The 22,966-nt window shown below is 45.5% G+C and overlaps 1 protein-coding gene across 1 annotated transcript; it reads right to left on the bottom strand.

Moving 5' to 3' along the window:
• Positions 1-2,769: 2,769 nt before the first annotated feature.
• On the bottom strand, positions 2,770-22,749 carry LOC129386742 (uncharacterized). Its single transcript, XM_055074940.1, has 5 exons — positions 22,700-22,749; positions 20,768-20,915; positions 20,426-20,488; positions 8,433-8,544; positions 2,770-3,161 (listed from the first exon to the last, which is right to left on the bottom strand). Exons 2-5 carry the CDS (start codon positions 20,895-20,897, stop codon positions 3,050-3,052), a joined length of 417 nt encoding a protein of 138 aa, XP_054930915.1. The 5' UTR covers positions 20,898-20,915; positions 22,700-22,749; the 3' UTR covers positions 2,770-3,049.
• Positions 22,750-22,966: the final 217 nt, after the last annotated feature.

Here is a 22,966-nt window from a genome sequence, read left to right as displayed (position 1 = left end):
AGCGGGACGGGGCCCTAGCCCAAAGCTGCAGTCAAACAAGAGCATGGCTTGGTGTTACCTTCTCAGGGCAATGAATAGGGAGAAACGGGCCTGTCCTGCAGACGGCAAGGTCACCCGACCTCAACCCTCCTGTCTTTGTCTTGTGGGGCTATATTAAGGTCACGTTTACACGACGGAAATTGAGGACGGCGCACCGAGCTATGGAAAGAAGAATGATAGGTGTAACGTTAAGGGATAAGAAAAGAGCAGATTGGGTGAGGGAACAAACGCGAGTTGATGATATCTTAGTTGAAATCAAGAAAAAGAAATGGGCATTGACAGTACATGTAATGAGGAGGGAAGATAACCGATGGTCATTAAGGGTTACGGACTGCATTCCAAGGGAAGGGAAGCGTAGAAGGGGGCGGCAGGAAGTTAGGTGGGCGGATGAGATTAAAAAGTTTGCTGGGACAACATGGCCACAATTAGTACACGACCGGGGTGGTTGGAGAAGTGTGGGAGAGGCGTTAGCCCTGCAGTGGGCGTAACCAGGTTGATGATGATGAAGAAGATGATGATGATACACGACAGAAACGACGACTCCAGAAGCCTTACAGGAGAATATAACTGAAGTCTGCCGCATCATTTCACCGACGGTGCTCAAGGCCACGACAGCAAGCTTTCTCACAAGATCGCAGTGTTGTATCGCTGCAGAAGGTGATCTCTTGGAACGCTTGCTGTGAAAGCGCATGAAAAATAAACATAAATTCAGTGAAAGACTGCGTCTGGTCAGTTAGAATACTCTTATTCTACCATTTTCAGCCTTCTGAAAACTGAGTTTCTTTATTTGGGGATGTTCAATTTGCTTGTAGCTATCGCGAAATGACGGATTTGTTATTTCCGGCAGCACAAGTGATAACCGCTGTGTCTGCTTAACGCTATAGCAAACTTTCGCGAGGGGAGCACATCACTGGCGTAAATGGCACAGCCAACGCCTACGCGGCTGCCTTTTAAGTGGTAGCGCGCCTATGGCTGTTTGTGCGCGGAACGTTGGAGAGCAGTGCAATCACGACGCACAAGTGGGCATGTCACTTGGTGTTTTGTATTTCGCACGCATCATCAGTAGACTGAAATGCACTAATACTGATTTATATGTATACAAAGGCAGAAACTGTTTATTCGGACGTTTTGCAAACTGCTCTGCAATTTTCTAATTATATTTTTTCCCCAGCTTCGTTACATCAGAAGTTGGTTTATTAATCTTCACTAAATATCTAATTAAGCAAAATACAAAAAATAGTGTTACACACTACATACAAAAGTGAGCAACATGCACTCGGTCGCGTCGTCTTACACTGCATCGGCATATTTTTTAACTCTGGCTAAAGTTAGCTGAAACACCTTGTATACAGAGACTTTTGCTTAGATACGTAGATTTATTGGATACTTGTACGTATATTTAAATATCTTCTTGTGAGGGTTTTGTGGAGGCATGCAGTGAACTTTGTTTGCAGAGACACTTTATTGCTTTTTACTAAGCTTTATCTTCACATTTGTGCATTCCATTGTACTTCATATTTTTAATGTATATTTTGCAGAACTGCCGCTTTTTATATGTGATCTCTGTTGCGACTACAATTTCGGTGCAATTACAATACACGACCGGTGACAGCTGCTTCTGCGCAGTACATTGGAACGAATGACAGCGTCACTGAGATTTTTCCTTGGCCGTTGCATATGTGCAAAAATGGAAACAAGGTTCTTGAATGACAAAGTTTCATTAAAATATTCATCCTCAACTTGTTCATTTTACGGCCTTTCAATTTATGATATCACCAGTATGCACTGCTTTGATGGTTTCGCACTGATATAGTTCCAAAGTTCGTTTGGTACTTTCTTTCTTATTTGACAGACAAAAAACATGAAAGCATTGATATCCGTTATTTCTGGCACAATTTTCGGGACATAAGAATATATTCTTTTATGAAAAAATACATATTTTGCTTGTCTTGACATTGCATAGCGTCGAAGAATTCGTTTGCAGTATCTTTGACGATGGCAATGCAGTTATTATTCATGTATTTGATCGCTCCGGCAAATTCTGTGAGGAGGCCGAGCACAAACGTGAGCGCTCCCCCCCCCCCCCCCACCCCCCCGAGCGAAATTTCTGGCTACGCCACTGCATAGCGGCACATATCCTGAGATCGACGTTGACGTCAAAGAAGTTCACTGAACAGCGCCTCAGCCCAAGTAGTCGATACCCAGCACTCTAAGTCGGCATCAAAGAGGTTTCTTGAACAGTGGCGCGTGCCCAATGCTATATACCCAGTTACTCAAGTTGGTGTGACCGTTGGTTCGAAACCCTGTTCCTTGCGCACAGAAGCGTGTTACACAACCCATTTTACTAGGTGCTACCTAACGAGTGACCAAAATTTGCGGGAAGATGTTTAGAGACACACATGGATAGACGTACAGACAGGCAGACAGCGGCCAAAAAGCTCATAAAGTAGCCTAACATCGCCAATCACAATAATACTATTTATTAAACCGCTCTGTGAAGTTGGTATAGACAAGAGTTGAACTATACAAGTCTCTCAGGACATCATGCAGCTTGCACTTTTTGCCCACAAACTGTAACGGTTAGCGTGATATAAGCCTCTGTACAGCATTAAGCGAAGGACGTTTGTAGATGAGATATGGACGTGGTCAATAGGATGAAAGGCATCCTTGTAATTAATGAAAACCATCTCTGATGTTTTGATGCAAAGCATGACACAGGACGCACGTATGTCCGGTTTACTAAAGCAATGTTCTTTATCTTTAGAAGGGAAGCTTACGAGCTACATAATGACAGCGCGAAATTTTCTCAAAGTATTTCCTGTGACTCCCTTGTAAGTCCTTGAAGATCAGGTGAAGATATTTCCAACAGGAGAAAGAGGAAGAGCAGCGCGTTAGGTAGAAGCAAGCTTCAGGTTTACTGCTTTGCACAGTTAGAACCTCGAGAAGCGCCTAGGCTGGGCACGTGTGTGTTTCCTGGACGGCATGCGACTGGTAGTGGGAGAGAGGGCGGCTATGCAGAAATGTCCGGAGTGTGGCATCTTGCACAGCAAAACGGCCATTTTAGTGACTTTTTGCCTTTAGCCACGGGTCCCCCTGGACAAATATTTCCGCTTTCCGAGCACCTGCATGTGAGAATTCAGTTACATTTGAGCACTGAGAGTGGAGCAAATAACCGTAAAGCATAACTTGGAAAAGTCGATGAGATATACATTGAATGAACCACTAACCTGACGGTCCGCGGCAAGTGACAGTAATTTTCATTGAAAATGAACGTTTTAAATTCTCTCCAAGGACGTCACAACAACACGCACATTTGTTGTCCATGTTCTATATAAACACAAGATGAATAATGCCGGAAGCAATAAGTATGCATGCAGATGTATTGAACTTATTATCCTTATAAATCGGAGCTAATATTCTGTGCAGTTGCGTAGAAGTGTAGCTCTGCTTGTTTGTTATAGCTAGGTTTGAATTGTATTAGGAGATCATCTTGCTTTATGAAAGGTTTCTTTTTCTCTTTTTATGTGCACCTCTGCTTTGGCTGCGGAAACGTAGCTGGTAGTATTATTAAACAAACAAACGAATAAACTAAAATTATTAAGTGCAAACAATAACTCAGTCAATAGTGGTCATTGCTATGATGTGTTTTTTTATTATTTATTTTATGGTTATGAATTTCCAAATTATCCACATATCTTCTGCAGATGAGCAAAAATAAGCAAGAATAAAAGTACGAATATTCCGCGTAATTCTTTATTTTCCTAACTAAACTGGCGTAACAATGTACGACACCCAGTGTAAATTAAGAAAGAAAATATCCTTCAAAAAATTCGGAGGATATTTCCTTACCCTGCAAAACTAACAAGAACCAAACACAAACTCCCAAGACAAAGCTACGCGTCAAACGGGAGCGTGATGAAGCATGCATTTGTTGCGCAAAAGCAGACACCCTGCATGAGCTCTACTCATATCTAACAAGGACATGCCCGACAAGACCTGTTAGGTTTGGTCACATTTATAAACTTGCGATCGGACGAGGTAGTTGGCAGCGATGAATACATTTCTTGGAGTATAACTAGCGACTGAGTAGAATAATAAGGAACAAAAGATGCACACAACTGCTGTACCAAGTCGAGTAATACAGTATGCTCCTGGTCGTAGGCGAAAGATCCACAGAACGCATTAGGATATTTCATGCATTTCGTACTGTAGGTGCTGCTATTGCTGTTGTCCTGCAGAGACAAGCAAACATTAGGAATTTGCTCGCTTTCCTCAAAGCCACATTACTCCCATTATCTGCAGCGTTTGTGAACTGTAGAAGCAGTCGCGTGCGTCTTTTATTCATGACGCCAAGAGTCCAAAATCATACGCAGGATAACCTTTGCGACATACCCAACGTCTCTCTGTTTCGTCTAACGCATGAATAGTCGGACCCTCTCATGGTAGCCTTCATTCAGAAAAAGGACACATTGCAGGCTTGAAACCTCTCAGCGTATTTATTTATTTCAACCTAAGACAAGCGCACGTTTTATCTGCATCCCCCATTTTGTTCAATTAGGTCGGCAAGCCCAATTGACGTAAAAAAAACACCAAGAAGCACCTCACAGAGTTACCGCGGGCGTTAAAACGCATACAGCTTGTTCATATTGCTAACGAAGTGTTATTGCTATTGGTAAAGAACAGGCCTACGGTATTTGGGAACACGGAGTGACAATATATTCTCAGGGTATTGTTTTCACTCATGGACTGCTGCGTTATGCGTCTTTGAACGTAACAGCATATAGTGTTCGAGTTTGATCTGCGCCACATTATACGGGAGGTTTGAATTCCGTGTCCTCGCCACAGAGTGTTACAGCAAACGTGTTTTCTGAACTTTTCCATCATGAGTTCTAGTGCAGCATTCACTTCGTTCGAGCCTCCGAATTGGGTGACGCGTTGTGCTTTCCATGTTTTGGCGTCTAATGACACTTAAGCCCAACACGTTCAAGACTAGCGTATTATGGACGAGCGCATTGCACTAATAGAAGTGCTGTCGCAGTGTAAGTCATGCCACTGGTATTATTGTTCATAGTGCAACATCTCGACTGAGGGTACTAATGCATGAGGACGGGAGATTATTATCTGCGACAGCCTAAAGCAGCTCCACGACTTGTCCAGGAATCGCCACAACATGCGCTACATTGGAATAAAGCGCTCTCTACATGCATGCTCTCACCAAAGTTCCTTTATGTTGCTTGCAAGGCACAAATCTCGTTGTTTCTACACGAAAGCTGACAAATAGTCTCCTAGTGTAAAAAAAATTCGCTTGAACACAACGCACGATAAATATGGACGTTTGTGCGATTAGCTTTGAAGCGATGGTAGCGACACATTGTATGGCCATCTCCAAAAAGCGTCGTGCATGAGGGGTGTAGGCAATTGTGCTCCTATCTCCTGCGTCATAATGGAAGCGTCGTCCAATCTAGGGGCTCCGCTACCAAGTACGTGCTTTGCGCAAGCGTAGATATGCAATAAGACTAAATCTTTTCTATACATGTGACGCGGCCACAATTCCGCCCTGGAGCAAATAAAATTGCAAGGACTTTTTTAGTCATTCAAGATCGGCACATAACCAGTATTGCACACTCAATGACTCAACTTGGCGAGAAAGCTTTCAATGAAGAGTGGCATACACCTAATGACACCTGCGGCGCGACCTAAGTTGGCTTTCAAGACGTTCTTTAATTAAAATCATCTGCCCAGTGGCGCATTACCAGTGTCCCGAGCTGGCGTGGAAGATGGTCACTGAAGAATCACACAAAACCTGCTCCACAGACGCACTGGCCAAACTTCTCGTGAAATACGTCCACCGGAGAGCTGCACACAAACCCAGTGGCATAGGCCAAGTGACCAAAATTGGGGTTAACGAGGTGTATTCAAATATGTGCCAATATTCAATGCCGCATACTCAGGACCCTATGTGGCCCGACGACTAGTTTGCAACGTGTTTCTTCAAGTCCGCAGCCTGATGCTCTACCTATTAGACCATGGACTACAAGGTAATCCAAGTTGGCAGAAAAACAGTTATAGACAACTAGATAAATATACAGCCAACCACCCGGAAAGTGCGTGAAACGCCCTTCGAAGGGTGAGCAGTTTGATCCAGACAGCTGCGAACAAGTGTAGTGGCCTAAACGGTCAGTTTGTATCATAGAGGCGTTTCATCGGTGCTCGAAACACTTGCACCAGAGCTCCTCGTATGGTGCTTTGCTGCACTACAGCACGAGTCAATCAGCCAGGCATCGACAAGTGACTGTGTTGCGCAGGAGCCTCCTCGACTGCATGGACCAGCGCACCAAGCTACAACATAGAGCTAGTACAACAGGCGACGCGCCACAGATCAGGGTGATCGAAGATGCTGCAAACAAATCCAGTGACCTATACAGCCACTTCGTAGTATGTTACAGGTACATGCCTAAGATTGCAGGCACTATGTTTGTAATCGTGATCTGGATTTATCTGCGCTATTGTTTTTTCCATGTCTAAAAGTACAAATCCATTACCAGAATTTTGGAACACGCTGAGTGAGAGGTCACTACTAGAATAAAACCTCGGGAAGGCGTTGATCTGCATCTCTCACTAACTTCCCAATATCTCTGTCTGCTTTCGAGCAGATATGGAGGGCGTAGCTAATGGCAAGAAGAAGCCTATAAATGAAATGCAAGAAAGTAATGCTACGATAACATTTGTTAACTTGAGTTTTGAGCAACTTAGAGAAGATGTAGACCACATCACTCAAGAGTTGTCCGAGCTGGAAAAACTGAAACGCGATATGTGCCCACGAATACCACAATAATAACACATAGGGCGGGGCGTAGGCCGGGTAGTGTAAAATGCTGTGGCTGGCTGACGGAGTGGTAGAGTCGCCAGATGGTTGGGGGCAGTAGCAGCAGCAGGAGGCGCTGTCCGAACGAACGCCGATTCTATATCCGCAACCTGAGCGTACGAGGTGGATGGCGAAGGAGGGCCACAGCTCGCAGCGCAGGTCATGGAGGACAGCTCCTCTTTGATGATGTCGCGCAAGCCAGGAACCGAAGGCTGAGGCTGGAGAACGGGAGGACTCTGCACACCGCACGCTTGGAGCTATTTGCGTATGAGAGTCCGAATCAGCATACGCAGGTCGGTATCCGACGAAGGAGGCGCGTCACCGGTGACACGTTGTAAACGGATCGCCTGCAGAGCATCCAGGTGTTGGCAAGTCACCATCACATCGTTAACGGTATTTGGATTCTTGATCGCCAGTGCGTTGAACGCGACCTGGGGAATGCCCTTTTGGATATGACGGACACGATAAGATTCCGTCATCGTGGCGTCTGCACGGCGACAAAGGGCGAGGGCGTCCTCGATATAAGAGGTGTATGTTTCCCCGGGAAGTTGTGTGCGCCCATCAAGCCTTTTCTTGGCGACTTCAGAGCGGACGTTGTGAGGGCCGAAAATTGCCGAAGCTGGTGTTTCAATGCCGCCCAGTCAGGCAAGGGGCTCTCGTCGTTGAGAAACCAAGCCCTGGCAACGTCAGTGAGGTAGAAAGCGATGTTGCACAGCTTGTGCATATCATCCCACCGGTTAGACTCACTCACACGGTCATAATTGTCCAGCCAGTCATCAACGTCGTCACTACGAAGGCCAGCGAACATGGTGGGATCGCGCTGCCGCATGATGATGCTCCATGAAGGAACGGCCGGCGGGGCAGAGACGGTGATGCCGGAGGCTCCTGGAGGATCTTCTTGGGGCATCCTGGCAGAAAGGCGGAACAAGCGGCGGCCTGAACGAAGCTGCAGGGAAACTCGAAGGCGTAGAGGAACAAGGGATCGAAAGCAACCTCCACCACTTGCGAGATAGCTGTTCAGCTTCAACGGTTTGTTTCGCAGGTCGCGCGCTAAAAGACGATGACGCTAGCCATGATGATGAATACGTACAGACGAAGAAGATGAAAGGGTAAAATAATGCTCACAATATATATATATATATATATATATATATATATATATATATATATATATATATATATACATGTGTGTATCAGTTTATACGAACAGAGACTTCAGAGCAACACAATATCTCATTGTTTTAACCGTCCCAATGGACATATAATCGTTATAGGGATGCCTCCATTGTCCCTACTTGTCTTAAAGACATACCTGCACACTAAAGCTAAACATTCGCTTTCTGCATTCTTCACCATGTTGCAAGGGCAAGAATAAATCCTGAAAACTTTAAATTCTGAAGGCATGCAAATTCAATTTGCCCTGCGTACACATAAATTATTTTTCGATACCCCATACTATTTACATCCCAAGAACAGAAACTGATTCTTTCACAGAAGTAAATCCATCTAAAAGCACTAAAATACTTACCCTTCGACTGTAAGCCTCCGGCCATTGGCGCTGCATTCAACATTAATGCAAGGATCTTCGAGAGACAAGCTTTTTCCTGGCGCAATGTTCTTTCCGTAGACTACGCATCCATCTGCTCGTAATGTAAACAAAAATGAGTCCTGTATCAATAAGTCGCATAATCGAGTGAACAAATAGAGAGGCTTTCAACGCTACTGATCATGCATATATAGAAGATATGCGTGCGACATTGTTCTAAGAAAAAAAAATTGAAGAGGAGGTGGTTGACCAGCGAAGCTGCTATGGTGGTATAAGTAATGTTGGTATGGAGTTTTGGTGGTACGTGACTCTAAATATTATAATGCTTATGGCATATATGCGAAATACAAAGAAATATTAGCCGCGTCCTACGTCACACATTAAGTGCCACATACTTGCAGCTACCGTTGAAGGGCTTTGACAGCGTCACTCTAAATACGCAGGTATTGTCGACACAGTTGCGACGGAGCGCCGTTTAGGCGCAGGTGGCCGTTTATCCGTGCCTTCATGCAAGCGACGACATGCGTTTACCGGGGCGCAGTCCAAAGGTTGTGGGGTTTTCGGGTCTCACAGGAGTACCGACCACCGCGGGCTCGAGCTTAGCGAGCCACAGGGCCGCGTCAGCCGTCAGCCTGTAGCGCCGCTGCGCGCGAGCTGAGGCCACAAGGGGCTACCGAGCGACGCACGCAAGAACACAGTATTGCCCTAAGTTGACGGAAACTTTTATTGTCTCCAACGGCACCCAACACTGCACGAACGCCCGGTCCCGGGACGGCGGGGAACCAAAGGGGTCCCACACCAAGGGCGAAAATACAGTCAGGGGCGCCTGTAGAACGTCGCTGCGAGAGCACAGGCTCAAGCTGGGACACGCCGCTAGGAAAAGTCCCGGCGGCTATGCTACTTGCTCTCGCGATAACCGATGGGCCAACTCGCGAGAGCTCGGGCAATCTCCTTCGGCTTGGGCCTCCGATGAGTGCGGCTCGGTGCGGTACGACCTCGCGTGAGCACTAGGCACCCGTACTTCGGCTTGGCGTCGGGATAGGAACAATACGAGGTACGCGCTCCCCGCACGGGCAAAGGCACCGTGAGTGAGCTCAGTCCTAGTCACAAAGGTGTCGGCGGACGAGAGGAAGCATGTACGTACCGAGCGCCGTCCCAAGGAGAAAAAGAGCCGCTACCGTCACGGCAGTAGCCACCAGGGGCCGCTTCGTGACGTCACTAGCTCCGCCCTCACCGCGAACCACCGCGAGTGGAGCGCCACCGCTTACAGCTCTTTCGGAGCGAGAACGATGTGGCTTAAGGATTGCAGAACAAGGTGAAATGCGCCCGCACAATGGCGCGTCGAATTCCCCAAATCCCCAGAAGGTGTACACGAAAGAAAACGCGATTGCATATATTTTTCGATTTAGCATACTTGCTAGGTAATTCGCTGAATGAAACTTAGAAGCACTAGAGTTTTATTCCAGAGGACAAGCAAGAGGCTGTCCGTTTCCATCCCGTAGAAGCCTATGTATTTGCAGCAGACAGAAATTTCACAATATTTACAACTTCATTGTGAACTACCTAATAGTGAAATGTAAATGAAACTCGGTGTCATGCTACAGCCGCTTTAGCGGCTACTTATCATGTAAGTTTTTAGATAGCTTTAATTAAACAAGAGTTAAAGCCGCTTTCTGTTACCATACTCCCTCCGTAGGTGCCCATGTATTGACAGCAGACGAGAATTCTCTAATGTTTCCAACGTCACCGTGAACAAACTAAGCATGACAAGTAAATGAAACTCGGCGTAATGATACAATTGTCTTACTGGTCAATTCCAGTAAAATTTTTTTCGAGATACCTACATTAAATTGAGAGCTACAGAGCATTCGCGAGAAATTTGACTTCGAAGCAAGGCGTTTTCTGTTTTCCATTATGATTTTTCTGGAGGGTAGTCATAGACAGCTTCGCTGTAAAACATTAGTAATTTTCATTACAACAACATAGACCCTTTCTTTTTCAAAAAGCGCGGCCGTATTACATAGACATTTGTTTAATCTATAAGTTGTGGCATAGCTGGGACGAACGCTTCACGTTGTCGTGGCAGCTCTTGGTGGTTGTTTAAAAGCGCAAGCTGTTATGGATTCATTTCCATAGCCATTTTGGTTGGCGATGTGCGCGGCCGCCGCCGGCATGCTTCGCAGATATTTTCAGGAATGAGAAGGAAAAAAAGCCAGGTCCCACCGGGATCGAGCACAGGCCTTCGGAGCGGTAGTGAGCTGCTCTACCACTGCGCCACGACGGCGCCAGCGAGCTTCTGTGGAAGCATGCTCTACACACGTCCACATCCGACGTCGCAGTCTTGCAAGGCGCATCAGTACCAGTTCCGGCTCGTTTGGAAAGACTTCTGCGATGCATGGGACTGGCAGCCGAGACCGTGAACTGTTTGGCGTACCTCCCTCCAGAATCGACTAGTGAATTCGCAGTAAGCGCTGAAAGTTTTTTTCATTATCTTTTTTTTTCACACTCCTTTTAAATGTTGTTCAATTCCGCCGAAAATATATCGTGTATCTAGCCGCGTTTATGGCCGCTTGCGTGTGGGAGGCTTTGAAACAATGATGTTAGAACCATCGAGAAATACTATGCCATGCCACCTGCCGCGATCATAGAAACCCGTATACCGCGGATAATTCAAGCATGTTTTCAGGCATTTCAGATATACAAAGTGGACTTAAACTGACTCTAGCAACATGCCTCGCGCTGAGTTTCTAGTGAGAGCCCCACCGCCAACAAAAAAAAAATTGCAGCGATAAAGGAAAAGGAGAAGGGATGAGAAGGTTAGCAGTATCAAGCAAACAATAACAAAAAAAAACATAACTTAACGACAACAGTTGCAATGTTCCCATACAGATTTACATCAAGTAAAAAAAAGTCCTAGTTAGCGTCCAGTTATTTATTCTACATTAGCACTTATATTGGTTTTTGCGGGATTCTGTTTGTACTCCTCTAGATCACGAGCATGTATTCGCAACTGTAGAAGGTCGTCGTTACGGCAGTAGGGTTCGCCTAACCGAGTTCACAGCCGTCTGCGCACGTGCGAGTCCGGAACTACACGGCGAGAGCCGTTTACTGATGAAACTTTAGAGAAGATACGTATGATTTATGAAAAGGCGTGTTCTAAAGTTCATGGGCATCATTGTAATCAGATTTTATTTGTTGGTCAGTATGGTTCTCAAATTATTCGATTTGTCTTGTAACTGATCAATAAAGATTTTGACGTTTTAAGAGAAAATGTTTCATGTGAGTAACTCGGCGACTACAGATTACATCTCATTGACCAAGCAAAAGGGCAGGAGCTGCTTATGAAGGAATCAAATATTCTCCACATGTAAGAATTGCTAATCCCTTCTAACGCGACCATGGATCTACAACGTGCTTTCACACTATTGGGAAGGGTACTAGCACTCTGTTCTGAAGGAGTACAAGCACTCTGTTTGGGGGAATAGAAACACTCGGCTTGGAGGAGTAGAAGTACTCGGTTTGGAGGACTACTTTCACCCCTGGGGGGCAGTATTAGCACTGTAGAAGAGTACTAGCACTCCCCGTGGGGAGAGTATTAGCACTCTGCCCAAGAGTATTAGCACTCCCTTGCGGTGGAGTAACAAAACTCTGTCAGGAGGAGTTGCCCTATTCTCTTGCAAAGAGGGTCAATCTACTCTCGAAAACAGTGAAATATGGGACAAGCAGTTACTCCCTCAAAGAGAGTGCCCGGAACTCTCTTTGTTTTTAGAGCGTATGCATCATCCATTTGGTCCCCACATCCTACCTACTTAATCGACATGCGTCACTCAGTCCAGAACCGAGCTGTCCGTTTCATCTCACTTAATTATAGCCACCACTACAGCATAACGCAAATGAAACTCGATCATTCCCTCCAGCCTTTAGTTCTTCGGCGTAATATCGCTCTGGTATCCTTGTTTCACAAATATGCTTATAATGCCACACAATCCACACTGCATATCCAGATCGCCTGAAACGCATCTCGCCGATTAAATAACCACTTAAGTTTTGCGCGTATGTACGGTACGACACATGCTGTTAACTTTTCCGCACTGCCTACAGCCATTCGCTTCTGTAACAATTTGCCTGATCACATTGCTTCCGAGTCAGATCAAGAAAAGTTTCGTCATCACCTACACGAGAATTTTTCATAATGGCACTTACAAATCGCCTGTTGCTTGCACTTGGCAATGGGTTTCAAACTTCTTGCGATGCTTTTATTTTTATTGATGCATTGCTATCTCGCTCTTACGAATTGCTATTTTATGCTACGTCACGTGCTCACTAGTATGCCCTGTATATATTGTAACGCACAGTTGAGTGACGGTGCTTTAATCAATCTACCTTGGGCGAACTTGTGCCCGACAAACAGCTAAACGAGAGAAGGGCAGCGGATTGGGCGAGTTGGTGTTGCATGGTAACTATAAAATTCAAACAGCGCTAAACGACAGGACCAGAATGAGGAGGAGACAAACACGGCGCTGAACTTACAACTGTTTGAATTTGAACAGCTGTTTGAATTTTATAGTTGCCAGCTAAACGAGAGCCTCGCTAGAACGTCCACAGTCTTTTCGCAAGAGACCCGCACCTCTTCTTCTTTCCTCGAGTCCCGCGCTGATGGCACGTTGCTCCGATTGTGCGTGCCTTGCGAGCCCGTGTTGCGCTAAAGCCCCTCAATTTTCCAAAAGTAGCGCCATTCTTAGATCTTTCCGCGACCCCGCTCACCCAGGCGCTTCCTCCTCCACTTCTCCTGTCGCCCCATCCTCCTCCGCTCCCCGATTGGCCAATCGGTGTCACGTGAAAGCAGGCGCCGCGCTTTTGTATATTTTTTTCTTTCCGACGCAGAGCAGGCGCCGCGCTTTTGTATATCTTTTCTTTCCAGCGCGCTGCGACCCCCATTCTTGGGCCTGCGCGACGAAAGTACGGCAGGCGATTTGAAGGAGCGCGGTAGTGTTATACAATGTGTTAGGGCCTAGTGCTTAATTGCGATGCCGTGCTGCTGCGCGTACGGTTGCCACAACAGACCCAGTGTCGGCAAAAAGCTTTTTGCTTTACCATCCGCCGCGCGCAACGCAAAACGAAGAAAAGTGTGGGTTCACAAGATCGGGCGGGCTGACTTCGAGCAAGTGGCAAAGAACGCGCGGCTTTGTGGAGTAAGTGCCACGGCTCCTCCAACCTCTTCTTTTGACGCCCGTGTCGAAACGGGCCCGTGTCCAGTGCATTGGGGGCGCGTTAAAGAACCCCAGCTGGAAAAAAAATTATACCGGAGCCCCCATTATGGCGTGCCTTATGAGATCGTGGTGTTGGGATGTAAAACCCAAGAATCAACTTTTTTTCTCTCTTGCGTGCCTTGACTGTTCCAGTTAACGCAACACTGCTTCCTTGTGAAAACTTACAACGCAAAAGAATACAGACGCACGTAGTATACAGAGATAAAATTAGCACTTCAACAAAAGTGTTGCTGGTGCCAATGAGGGGAGGGGGATAATTATTTTCTGAACCTCTTTCCAGTTGTCCCATCAAGTTTCTTCTTTTTTTTTTCTATCAGATTCTAACCATTTGCACTGTAATAAATAAATAACGATTTCATATGCTGGTACGTTGTTCAAATTATCTATACCGCCTATGTGTGAAAACGTTGCTCATGGCCACCACAACCTGTGCATGAGCTACGTACATCTGTAAAAGGCGCGGAACAGAAACGGCCCTGCTGCCAGGCATTGCTGACCGCAGACAATCGCAATCTCTCACGCCACGGCCGAACAAAAGTATCCTGCAGGTACGTAAATTAACCTACGAAACCACGTGCACATACTTTCACGCTGTCAAAACCTGAAACTCTGGTAATTACTCGCGTGTCTGAGCACACCGCGTGCTTGTGTCGTGTTTCAGCAACACGAACTTTCAACGTGCGCGCGCTTTACGCCTTAAATACGCCTTGAATATTGGTGCTTTTCTCTATTTGTTCCGCAAATCCGACACGACATTCTTAAGGCCAGTTACCGACTGACAAAGCAAGATCTAGATTGAAAAAACTGCTCCGCAGGACTCGAACGAACTTTTCCGCGGATTTCCTCCCGTAGCGTGTTAGCCGTCGTCTGCTACGGCAGGCCCACCACCGACGGCGCCACCGTCGAGGCCGCGCCGAGCGGAGGAGGAGGGAAGTGAATGGCGCTACTTTGGGAGATTGAGGGGCTTTATGTTGCGCGATTCACTACCGCTATCTTTCGCAGGTAGCAGTAAACAGCTGGACGGACTCAGGAAGCGGCAGGCGCGCGTAATTTGAAATCATCTTGCGTCAATATTATTGCTTTTTTGTGTCTTTTTCCAGAAATATCAATACAGGTGTTGTACTCCTTCATCTGTTAATTTTCCTGTATTTTAAATTTACTCGTGTTCTTTCCTTGAAGTGCACCTTTGTGGCATTTCATTACTTCAGTTTTTCCTTTTTCATGTTGTGATCTTTGTAGTAATGTTGATGAGCCCTACATTGAGGCATATCTTTTGTACTAAACTTCAGAAGGCGGCTTACTTTTATTTTTTGCCTTGATTTTATAACCCCCCTTACACTATGCCACCATAGGGTCCGTAAGGTATTGTAAATAAATAAACAAATAAATAAATAAATAAATATACATCACATATATATGTACGTATATTCGTTTTCGCGGGTTTCCTTTTGTACTCCTGTAAATCACGAGCATGTATCCGCAACTGCTAAATCGCATGTATGGCAAGTTCGGTGGCAAACGGGACGTCAACAGGTTTCCCGCGCGAAGTGCGGCGCATTTCATCGTCGCCGTTGTCTTCCGCATAAAGTCAAAGGGCGATAACAGCGTCACCGCGCGTCGTATGCTGTATGTGCGAGTGAAAGCACTCAAGGAAAGCCAGCTATCGCGCGTCAAATCGGCGCCCTCGAAGGAGAAAGCGGAAAGCAAACGTGTCTTCCGTCACCCGAAGGGCCGTGATGGGAGGGCATGATGGGAGCAACTGCGCATTTCGCGACAGCGTGCCAGAACGACTGATGATTGATCGCGGCTCACTCTGGTGCGCCGTATCTGTAGGAATGCGGGGAGGCAGCGAGAGAGGAAGTGGGGGCGGCTTCGACTGCGCCAACAAGTGAGTACTTTGCACGACCGCGCCGTACCTTGAAAGAGATGTGCAGACGGCTCAAACCATTCTGTGCTCTCTGTTGTCGGCGCTCTTGCGTTGACGCGATAGACCACACGAAGGTCACTTCACTCGCTGCTCCTGCCTCGCCTGTTCGCACCAGCGTCCGGCGTTTTGCAGCCAGTGTCCGCGCTCATCGAGTGTGACATGTTCATCTTTGCTTGTGCACGCTGACATCCTGCTTGTTTGATTCAGTTAGTAAGAGAACGTTTTCAAGTTCATGCGGCTGATAAAACTGATATGTTTACTTCGTGTAGCTGTGTACCCATTTGCTATCGGAACAGATGCTTTACCTTTCGAGCGAAATTGCGACTTTATTTCGTGAGCCTGCGTCACAATCGGCGCTCCCCACTTGCGAGCCCAAAATCCAGGTTTGGCCGATGTCTGCAAACTCAGTGTTGGTGTCTCGATGTCCCTCCTTTACTATTCCTAATAACAAGTTGTCATGCGAAGACGATCGTCTTGCCATCTTTATTTTTAATATTGCAGATTCAGCAATATGGCAGTAGACATTGACAGCGCTAGCTGGTCTGGTCCCACTCGTAAATTCTCCTGGAGCTAGACGATGGGAAAGCTAGCCGTACATGGTTGTGTAGCCACGCCAAATGTCGATTTCGGACTTAAGACTCAACGTTCTTGTCCATTTCTTCATCCTGCCTGCTTTGTTATAGCGAAGCTGTCTATGACTTAGATCTGGTGGATCCTGTCCGTGGGTAGACCAACAATATTTCATACGTGGGCTGGTCCCAAAGATAGCGTAGTACCGTGCTGACCCGCGGCAAAGGTGAAGAAGCCATTAAGAATTTTCCATGCGTGGGCCAATCCTGAAGATAGTGCAATACCGGCCCAACCCGCAGCGTAGGTGCAGTTCGACATTAAGGGGCACACATACAAAGCTTCGCTGGTGATCGTTCTTCATGGAGCGGAAGGGCACTGCGTTTTTCTTCAGTATCAAAGTCGCGATCTCTTTCAGTCGTATCAGTTGTTGCGTCATCCGTGCGATCATTCGTGACTGCTGTAGCGTCACCCGCGCACTAAACAGTGGAAATATCATCACTTTCAGTCACTGTATATTCGCACAGGCCAAGATAGCAGCTCTCACAGATTATGTTGTTTGCTCCTCTGCTTCTTTGATCAGTTTCGATCTGATGAAACACGTGGAGCTTCTTCACGGCTAACAATACCTTCCTCGTTGCTGTACACATTAGCAGCATCGCTGTAATTCGAAAGCGACACAGATTCTTCTATTTGACCTTTGTGGCTACAACTATTACAAGAAGCCAGCTACGTTTACTCGTTTAACTATCCATGATGAAATGTCACGCCTGGCTGTATTCTGCTTCACTCTATTTTTCGATCTTTGACGCGCCAATAAAGTTCTATTTTGAGAACTTTATGTCTAATATTTCTGTTCTTTCTCTCTTGCTGTCTTTCTAGAGTATAGCATGCTCTTTTCTGATTTTGTTCAATCGCTGTCTTTTTTCTGTTCCTTGCTTCTCAGGCCCTTCCTACTCTTTCCCGTCTAGCCTGACACTCAAATGCTCTCTGTGCACAACCATGAACAAGCACCTACGATATTTATTATCCCAAATTTACGGCATTGTCTATCAAAGTCTCCAAGTCCATGTGTTGGTTACCAAGGAACGGAACAGACTTAAAGTAATCCATACAGGGTCGCCATGTTGTCACCTAAAAACTTGGGCTGTCACGGCACTCGGCAGAACAAACAGTTGGAGAGAGCGTTTGCAACAAAACACACTTTATTGCGTCACAAATACGTCTACACAAAATGACAACTGTGACTGAAAGAAAGGCCGTTAAACAAAACATATCAGTAACAATCCGTGCATGTAGAATATGAACTATTAGAATAAACACTGAAAACGATATGCGCCGTAGAATGTGCTGTCCACAATAGTGAACAGTACATTTACGCAATCGATTCTTGTAGTGTTCGAAGGCACCGGCTCGCCCCGCTTCTAGTTTCGGTGGTCATGCGTGGACATCTCCGCTATGCTACTAGAAGGCAAGGCGAGTCAAAAACGAGTGCGAGAGACAAACCCGGTTGCCGCATGACGCGTTTCTCAGCATTAGCAGGCACGGGTGCGCCATGGATTTCGGATGCCGTCACAGGCTTTGCGGTAGCGGCGCAAGAATGCGCCAAGTGTTCCTGGGCCTCAGGGTACCTAGGTTTCTGGGTGGTGCGTGGTCAAATGGGTAGCGCATCCGGCCCTATGCTGAAATTACGGGGTTCGAAGCCAACAATCGGACCAACTTGGATCACAGAGTATGTGTCAATGGGCACATACGTGCAGCTTCAATGAACGTATTTACCGCCTACATGGGTAACGTAGAATGCGGGATGAGGTAGGTACCGCTGTTCGACGACACACCCAGGCGCCTACATGGAGGACAGGGTATGTGCCACTCACTCAGTTTTTTTGGTTTGCATTGAATTTCTTTAATGCCAACTTGCGACTTGACAAATGCTCACATTGTGTGTCCCTTCATTCGACGTCCTGTCTTTGTGCACGCATAAGTCTCTGAAGAATCATGTACAACCAACTCGCACAAAGCGTAACGCACACAAAAAAAGGTCCGTTAAGTTCCTCAGATGCTGAGAAGAATCAAGCCCACCTCACAAGGGTTCCTCAAGGACAGTAACATAACGCACTAGCACGTTGCGCCAAAACTGCGCAGGATAGGTGCCGCTTTTCCGAGAACGCCTTTCGCACCAGCGAGTTAGCTAGCTGCGCTCTGAATGCAGAGGGTATGTGCCACCTTGGGTCGCTTAGTGTGTGCCATTGAGTGTGCCGGAACATTTCTCAGTGTTAGCAGGCACCGGCGATGCACGCGTCTCGCCTCGGACCCCCTGCCCAGACTTCTCGGCAGTGCCACTAGATGGCGCAGCGTGCCGAGAAAGTAGCGCGAGAGACGAGCCCGGTCGCCGCATCGCGCGTCCCTCAGCGTCTGCACGCACCAGCTTGCCACGCATTTGAAAGGCGCTAGATTGAGGCGCTAGACGGGACCATGTGTTCTCTGTGAAGCGCGAAACAAGTGTCTCCCCTTTAGACGCTCCCTTAGACGCTCCCCTTTAGATGGCATCACTAGGACGTGTCTGTATTGATTCAATGCTAACACGTTACCGTCGACAGTCATCGTGGGATGTGTCAAAACGAATTATTATGCACACAATCCCACATGATCAGTTACCCAAGTTGGTGTGACGGTTGCTTTTGAAGCATGTTCTCTCGCTAGAACAGCTGGATGCGCTGCCCATTCTACTGGGGACTATATCAGTGATGCAGGTCGGCGGAAAACGGTTAGAGATTACCATGCGTACACGCACTGTTAGTCCTTGAAAATTGCGTGAGGCACGCCAAAGATACTAATGCATTGTTGCTTTCTTTTAACACGTTGTCACGAATTCGTGACATACCAAATCGCAGTTCATAACAAGAAATGGAACGGCAAAACCAGACAAATCGTCAGTTTTATGTCTTATGTCCTTATTTATTAAAGACACTTTGGCATGTTGTCATCTGTAATTCTTGAACGACACTAAGCGCATGATGATTTCAGAGAGGGTGAACACCTAAAAAAGAAGCGTGCGGCTGCATCTATTCAGAAGCATAAATTTAAGTTGCTGTTTTGCAATACCATCTTTTTAAACAGTCAGAATGCAATGCAACCCACCCACCAAGCATTGGTGTGGTCGGTGAGAAACTATGAGAATATGAAAGGTTTGTTTTGCTCTAGATGAACATTTCGCTGGTGTATGAACCAGCCTAGAAATCTCACTTTATGTAGCAAATTATGTGCGAACAATTTCTAATTTTCCTAATTTGCCGGCCTGATTCTTGCCTTCACATTCAATGTTTCTTAAAGGAAATAGTTGAGGCTATAACTGGTTAAAGCAATTTATCTGAAGCATCGTGCTTCAGCTTTAGTGTCCATTTCCTCTAACCTCCATCGATAGTGCAGTCGCACACTTTCGCCATATAGTCTTCTGTAGGTTAACATTGTGTTCATTTTGGAACACCCAGCACCTTTTTCGCACCGTAAACTGGCATGCATACCTAGTCAAGCCTTGTGGACTGGTGCACTTGAAGAAACATTTTTGCCTACATGTGTTCATTGTAAGCGCGCATGATTTACGTAGTATGCGCATAGTGCCTGGCGATATTATCAGCCGGAAATTGTCAGCACGCGGTACTTTGGCATTAGCAAGAGCGGTTGTGCTTCGTAAATAACTGAAAACCATACTGTGAAATATGAACATATCAGCAATAGGCAACTGGCGTCACCCCGAAGCAATCAAGGCTCATTTAGTCAGTTGTAAAATGCACCCCCTCGGAAGATCTAGACAGTCGCAGAAGGAAATAAATAACCTGAAACCATGGCCGAATTGCAATGTGTAAATAAAGAGACCTGTAGATTGTACCTACCAGGCGTTGCGTTGGACAGCGCCTTTCTTTAAAAATAAGAACGCATTGCCTAACGACCAGACATTAGAGTTATGTCCTGCCTAATTTTTATGCTGGTTTATTATATACACGAAATTATTTATATTGTTATTACATGAATTTCATTTTTTATATGAATTATTAGCAATTATTATTGGTTAGGTAATATAAATTTATTGGTGTGACTGCTTCCACCGGCACTACGATGAACACTATATCACATTATATCGTAATATTTTTACACTGCAATAAAAGCTCGAAAATTGTTATAAAGCAATCAATAGACATATGTACACTTACTTCTTCCGGATCTGATAGGGCATTCAACTTGTTCTTCGTCTTGGTATTCGCTACCATTCTGGCCTGCGACAGCGCTTGCAGCAATTAAAATATGCGCCACGAATACTGAAAGTTTCATGATACCGTGCATACATTTAACTTACGTATATTATGATTACATGAATTTGATTTTTTACATGAATTATTAGCAATTGTTGTTGGTGAGGTAATAAAAATTCATTGGTTTGCCTGCTTCCACCGGCACTGTAATGAACACTAAAACACATTGTATCGCAATTTCTTACACTGCAATAAAAGCTCGAAAATTGTTATAAGGCAATCCATAGACATATGTACACTTACTTCTTCCGGATCTTATAGGGCATTCAACTTGTTCTTCGTCTTCGTATTCGTAACCATTCTGGCCTGCGACAACGCTTGCAGCAATTAAAATATGCGCCACGAATACTGAAAGCTTCATGATACCTTGCATACCGACAGTCTTGTGCACCTGGTAGGAAGTGACCATACAGGTGTCATATACTACGTTCTTGTTTCAAGCGAGGAAAAACACCAACCGTTCTAGCTCCTACCTACTTTTTGAACACTTTAAATTTGAGAACCGCGCAAAAAGAAAGTCTTTTTTGTCGATGGAATCACACTTTCTCTACGTTGAGTTGACGAAAATTTTATACCGGCTGTTCTCACGATATCCGTGGAGCTTGGAAGAGGTGGTAAACTTTCACTTCGAGACTTAAAATAACATCAATGCCCTAATGCGATGGCAACGCTCTAATACAAGGAGCTAAATTTAATTAGCCGTCTCGTACTCTTCCATCAATAGATATATTTATTGGATCTCCTTTTAACAAACATAGACTTGTTTATTACGTTAACGGTTTTATAACTTATAGCAGCATCATTTAGTGGTATGTGCTGACAGTCTAAATTATCGCATTTAACAAATGATTTCATGAGGAAGGGCATGAGCTTCCCCTACCATAAACCCCTCATCGGCCACGCTGCGTATGTATTTTCAAGAAGTTATTGGAGCAATACGATACATACAATTTTTCAGTTACAGATGCACCAGAAAATGCGTATAACATGAGGAGAGATCTCGAAACTCAAGAAACTGCGCTTCCAGCTCATTCATCACTTTTGTCTACGTTTTACTAGAGGAGACTGAAGGTACTACCTGAGGAATGCTGTGTGTCTCTAGGTGCTTTCTGGTTGCAAAACGCTCAGTACCCTCTTCGTTCAGGAATGAATCGAGAGAAAACTTTGTTCCACCACATAAAAAAGTGCTGCTAAGGCCCTCCTATTATCGTACGAGAATACTATAGCTAACGGGCCGTACTGATTGCCCACTGAGAGCTACAACATAACAAATGGCGTTTCATAAGACTGTTAGCTCAATGTCTTCAAAGCTCCATATCTGGCTTTGCGATTTTTTTTACAAATTTTACTAACACATGTTTGGCCGCATTAAAATCTCTGGGTTTGGAAAAAGAAATAATCCGACCGTAATGCTATTTGCTAAACGTTAGCGAAAAACTCCACAAATACTGTAGCCTCATGCAGGGCTATTATTTCCCGTGTTACGTTTCTGTTTACAGCGTTTTACCGGACAATAGTGAGGCATAGTGACGGTTCAAGCGGGCAATATCAGAGTAAAACTGCTTGGCAAGTCTAATGACAGCAGTCAGTTTAGCAAGCTGGCTTTTTTTATTTCTGTAGTCTGTCTGAAGTTAACCTCCACGGAGATAAAGCTGGGTCGACAGCGATTTTAGGCTAATAGGAAACGAATGCTTACGTTCGCCTGAACGACAAATAGGTGCACTTGGCGTCTGCAAAGGGTGCTTCAATGACCCACACCAGTTAAAACTTAAAGAAAAAATGTGCAAGGCGCGTCCGCGTTAGGCTGTTTTCTGATATCAAAAACGGCTGATCATTGAACATGCTATTTTAGTCTAGGCTGCTGCATTACAGAAAGAGATCAAAGTGGCGATAATCACAGGATTTGTTTTCTTTCTTGCTCATCAAAATAGTTTAGGAATGGAAACAAAGTCACTGCTAGTCCAATATCTGTGGTGAACTACCTAGTTCAAGGGCAAGGAGAGCATCAAAACCGTCCATACGTGACTATTTAGAAGATAATATAAGTAATGGCGGTTACGTCCATTGCTTGGTTTGGTAGAATGGCCTGTGGATACTAACTCTCTGTTTACTTCACACGCTGTCTCCCGGTAACGATAACAGCAGCACATCGCTAACGTGAAACGAAAAGCTTACGCTTTCAACAGACTCCTCAGCAGGAAATGTGAAGCACTGCTCCGGATCGATTCTTTTCGCCCTTTTATAGTCATTCTAGCCATATGTAGTGACCCCTCTAAACCGCAATCATCAATCAGACACGCCTCAACAATAGGCTCATGTGACGCATCTGTTTCACTCGTAGATCTTTCTCCCCTTCTCTGTTTGTAAACATATGTCGAAGCCAGATGCGTACATGAGATATAAAATTTATTTACAGAAAGAGTGAGAGGTTAACCAAAGCAG

This window comes from Dermacentor andersoni, chromosome 8 (assembly GCF_023375885.2).
Source record: "Dermacentor andersoni chromosome 8, qqDerAnde1_hic_scaffold, whole genome shotgun sequence".
Lineage (NCBI taxonomy): Eukaryota > Metazoa > Arthropoda > Arachnida > Ixodida > Ixodidae > Dermacentor > Dermacentor andersoni.
Note: the sequence above shows the minus strand (reverse complement) of the source record. Positions and strands in the feature narration are given on the sequence as shown.